Source organism: Euphorbia lathyris, chromosome 8 (assembly GCF_963576675.1).
Source record: "Euphorbia lathyris chromosome 8, ddEupLath1.1, whole genome shotgun sequence".
Classification (NCBI taxonomy): Eukaryota; Viridiplantae; Streptophyta; class Magnoliopsida; order Malpighiales; family Euphorbiaceae; genus Euphorbia; species Euphorbia lathyris.
Window position 1 is genome coordinate 24,106,462 of NC_088917.1, and position 4,951 is coordinate 24,111,412.

General features: G+C 36.1%; 1 protein-coding gene across 1 annotated transcript; it reads right to left on the bottom strand.

Annotated features, from left to right (window-relative positions):
• Window positions 1-1,047, bottom strand: LOC136203338 (acid phosphatase 1-like). The gene is made up of 3 exons (XM_065994460.1): window positions 688-1,047; window positions 351-566; window positions 1-256 (listed from the first exon to the last, which is right to left on the bottom strand). Exons 1-3 carry the CDS (start codon window positions 1,008-1,010, stop codon window positions 79-81), a joined length of 717 nt encoding a protein of 238 aa, XP_065850532.1. The 5' UTR covers window positions 1,011-1,047; the 3' UTR covers window positions 1-78.
• Between the last annotated feature and the right edge of the window lie 3,904 nt (window positions 1,048-4,951).

The following is a 4,951-nucleotide window of genomic DNA, read 5'->3' on the forward strand; positions in this document are numbered from 1 at the left end:
GTACTATACTTATAGCACATAGTCGAAGATCCGTCTTCCTTATTCGAACATTAAGCGAAAGTTACAACAACATCACAATTAAGCAATATAATATATAGGATTAGGGAGTTTAAATGATCTTTTTGCAACTGCATATCCCAATAAATCACTCCATTGATCTCCTGAACTGCCATGTATTATATAGCCTTCATCTACCAGCTCTTGTCTCTTCTCAGATTTGTACTCAATAGCTGTCTTAACTTCATCAGTCGAATTCCTATATCATATAATGAAAATAATCACATTAATTAATATTTTATCTTAATTCTTAGCTAGCTAGCTGAATGATATGATAAATTAAATATATATACCTTAAAATTAGTCTTTCCCAGTTGGTGTATCCTACTTCAAGAAGATTTAGCTCTGTGCGGATTCTTAGATTTTCAGATCGTCCAGTTAAGAGTACAATTTTAAAGTTCATCTTCTGTAGCTTCTTGTAAAATTTCAAACTTTCGGATAGAGCAGGTAAATTAAACATATCTATATTTGATGACGCCTCTAATGTTAATGCTGCCAAAGGTTCCGATCTATATAAAAAAAACATATGTTAGAAATATGCATGGTAACATTACTAACATATAAGAAAACCGAAATCAAGAGTTTATGTTTCCAAAACGAATACAAAAATGAGTGCAACATTTGACTTACGCGAAGCCACGAGCTTGAAAAAAAGTATAAGTTGAGAGAAGAGTGTCATCAATATCGAACACCCAAACGTCCTTGCCATCGCCGGCAATATTTAATGACTGAGCGAAAACAAGTGATTTGGAAGCGATGACGTTGGAGTCAGAAAGGTATTGTTTTCCGGCCATATAGTTATTGATGAAGCTCAAGCATTGGGAAGGAATGTTTTTCCAGGAACGTGCGTTGTTTGTTTCGACAGAGAGCCTCCAGCTATCGCAATAAGGAAAGTTGCATGATCTGCTGTGATGCATTTGGAGGACAGGCTGAGAAATGGCCATGTTTAGCATGTTTAAGAGAACCGTAATTGCAAGGAGATATTGATGAAAAGCCATTATACAGATAGAATTAGGATATGGAGAAAGCAACTATTCTGCCTCTTTTATAATGTTTCCTAATGCTTAAGCAGTAGTCTAATTAATGTGAATCAAATCCATTCTAACGTGCTCTTGCTGAGCAGTCAAAATAGTAATGCTACGTTATCGATTTTGGGATTTCCATGTCAAATATGGGTTATTTAAAGGGCCACGTTTTTTGTTTTTCTATACAATATTAGAATTCTCAAATAAATGCATGGATGCTATAACGGATTACATTGTTAATATTTGTCTCTTTTTCTGAGGTTGATCTGCGCTAGGATAGGATGGGCTTAATTTCTGGATAAATTCTTATATCAAAATCAATAAAATTGCAGAAAAAGTACTGATATGGAATGTAAAATATCATGTAAAATGTGTCCTAAATACGAGAGGAAATATATTTCTTTTATAGGGCCCCAAGGGGTGAAAATTACATGTCTACTCCTAGGTGAGGCGGAAGCTATAGATAAACTTGGATATTATCGTGTTCGAGTCGTGTTGGTTTCGTATCATTTCGGGTTCGTGTTAAAAAGAATAAACCCAAACCCAACCCAATTTTTTTTTGTGTCACAATCGTGTTAACCTGTTCGGGTTAGTATCGATTTCGTGTCGTGTTTTCGAGATACATGTGATTTTGTTATGCATATATATTAATTATCATTTTAAAAATATAAGAAGATATAATACTATTTTTAAATATTTTAATTAGGGTAATTAATTTATTAGTCCCTGTATTTTGACAAAACACACTGTTTAGTCCCTGTATTTTTAAAAACACACGGTAAGGTCCTTAACATTTTTCTCGATGAACTGTTTAGTCCCTAACATTTTTCTCGGTGAACTATTTAGTCCCCGCTGTTAGACTCTCATGAAGATTCTGTTAGTCAATTTGGATTTGAGTCAAATTAAACTCATCATTGAGCGTAAGAGGATTTCCACCTTCAATTCTAACAGGAAGAGTAAGCGAGAGAGATTTGAGTCGATTTCTACCTTCAATTCAAACAAGAAGAGTCGGCATGAGTGATTCGATTATGGGTTAGGGATTCAATCATTTCTCTATTTTTTTGTAAGCGCGAGTTGTGAGAGAAAGACATAGAGGTGTGAATTGCTTTTGACTGATAAATAGTAAAGGGTAATTTAGTCATTTCTGAATTCATAAACGGTAAAAAATCTAATAAACATACGGAAGGACTAAACAGTTTACTGAGAAAAAGTTTAGGGATCTTACCGTGTTTTGAAAATACAGGGACTAAACAGTGTGTTTTGTCAAAATATAGGAACTAATAAATTAATTACCCTTTTAATTATAACACTAACCATCTAAAACTCCGATAATATCATGTTAGAGGATCATGTAATGTGTTTATAACAATTTCGAAAGTTCGAATCATATGCAAGTAATAATTATAATTTATTATTTTTATTAATAAATTGACATATAAAAACACAAGAAATATAATATTTTTAAATATTCGTATCATTTCGTATCGTTTTCGGGTTAGCTTATCAACCCTAACACAACCCAAAAATTAATTACGTGTCAGTTTCGTATCAACCCAAAAATGACACATTATCTACTAAGCTAAATCGAAACACTCAAATTACATGTCGATTTCGTGTTGTGTAATCGTGTCATGTGTATTTTTTCCATCTCTAGCTATAGATCAGTGTAAGGAGGTGGGCCTTCTGGATATGACAGAGATGCTCATTTGAATTTGAGTCTTTAATTTAGAGGATTTTTAACCATATATGTTAAAAATTTCTAGGGTAAATAATTTAGTCTCTATATTTTTACCTAACAGACTATTTAGTAATCGTATTTTTATAATGTATTATTTAGTTCTTAATTTTATTATATTCAATAGTTTATATTTAAATTATTAAACAGTTTAGTCTCTCTTTAAAAGACTAAGTATTGAATATAATAAAAGTTAAGGACTAAAAAATATATTGTTAACATACGTTAAAATTGTAGCAAGTAATAAATTATTTACCCAAATTTCTATTATAATTTGAGTCCAAAATAGATCTCACAATTGACAAATTGCATATCAATATATGCTTATGTGCCCAAAAGAAATGGATGAAAATTTTCTATTACTCTTATATAATATTATTGTTGTTAATTTTATAAATTGTGATTTTTTTGCATGAAAGATTGGGACGCGATTAAGTGGCTAGACATCCCAACTAGGTTGGCACCCCTAACACACCAAATCAACCCGAAATATTATTAAAAAAAAAAAAAAATTACAAAGGGGGAAAAGGAAAATAAAAAGGTTCAAAACAGAAAAATTAAGGAAAACGAACATGAGCAACATTACATAGGTCGTCAAAAACAGACGATTGATAAAAATGAGGAGCCGAATGCCACCATGTAAGAGCCGTAGCCGTCTTGCCAAAACGGGCAAGTTGATCCGCCGCCTGATTGCCCTCTCGATAGATATGAGTGATTCTGCAATTCATATTCGAGAATCTAGATAAACACTCAAGCCAGTATTGTCTAATTTTCCAGGGAGCCATGGTAATCCTTTTGTTTAACATATCCACCACATATGCAGAATCCGATTCAATCCAAAGATTGTGCCACCCCCGTTCCCAGGCAGATTCTACTGCAAAAATAATGGCAGACAGCTCGGCAATGTGCGCATAAGAACTAGAGAGGTTAATAGCATAGTAGCCAATAACAAAACCACGACAATTTCTGAAAAACCCACCAGCTCCGGCGATACCCGGCGCACCGTCCGCTGCGCCGTCGGTATTAACTTTTATCCAGCCTGACGGTGGCGGGCACCAGCGAACAATGATCGGGTCCGGCGGAGGCCTAGCACGGCTCGGCAAATTGACAATCCATTTTGGTTCCTGAATGTAAAAGTGGAGCCGATTCTGAAGGAGTTGGATTGAAGGGAGATCATTTTCAAAAATAGCCATATTCCTGATGTACCAAATGTACCAAACAACAGTTATAGAAGCCAGATTCCACCCTTTTCTCATAGAAATATGTAAACGGACAGCTCTAATCTTCCGAAAAAGATTTGATAACATTGAGATATTATCCTAAGGACCAAAAGGGATATTCACCTAGAGAACGCCGCGTATCAATCCCCAAAGGAGATCTGGATGGCGGATCTCCACGATCCCACTCAAAGAGATCCGCTGGCGAACCTATAAGGCGGATCTCCTCCTCTACTTGATTCGTCACTGTAACAGCTAAAGCCGACTCGGCCATAAAGACCATTAATGAGCTATCAATTAGCTAAACCGCCAGTTTAAGGATAACTTATAACCGCCATTAATGGAGACTTTCTGGTTGCCAAAGGTTACGACTTCCAAGCTATATATAGCCTACATCCTTAGGCTATCAAGGTACACTTACTGATTCTCCACTTTTGTGCTTACAGTTTATTCTCAGAAATATTACTGACTTTGGCATCGGAGTGTCCCCGGCCGATCCCAACGGCGCCTCACAGGGAAGTGCTCCGATCAAGGATTTTTCCACAAGTCATCAATTGGTGCGGTGAAGGTGGAATCCTTAAACAAATAAAGGGTTTTCACTCATGATTAAAAGAAATATGACAAATGGAGATCATAACCCCTCCTCAGGGGTTGAGACACCACTAATAACCAGTGCTGGTCGCACTGATTCCAATGCTCCTCCAGCGCGCGCTGAAAGTAGTATGCCTCCGGACGCATTCATCAACATGTGTGCAGAAGCTATAAGGGAAAGATTTGGCTCTGAAACGGGCGATCGCCTAAGGGAAAGATTTGGCTCTGAAACGGGCGATCGCACTGACTCCGACGCCACAATATTAAGCTGAACCCAGAGAAGTGTACTTTTGGTGCGACGTATGGAAAATTCTTAGGGTTCATGA

What these genes read in the sequence shown, in the direction of transcription:
- LOC136203338 (XM_065994460.1), bottom strand. Translation starts at nt 1,010, where the DNA reads ATGCTAAACATGGCCATTTCTCAGCCTGTCCTCCAAATGCATCACAGC. An exon ending in TTTCAAGCTCGTGGCTTCGC is followed by an intron (nt 567 to 687) that starts GTAAGTCAAATG and finishes TTTTTTATATAG; the next exon opens with ATCGGAACCTTTGGCAGCAT. An exon ending in TGGGAAAGACTAATTTTAAG is followed by an intron (nt 257 to 350) that starts GTATATATATTT and finishes TATATGATATAG; the next exon opens with GAATTCGACTGATGAAGTTA.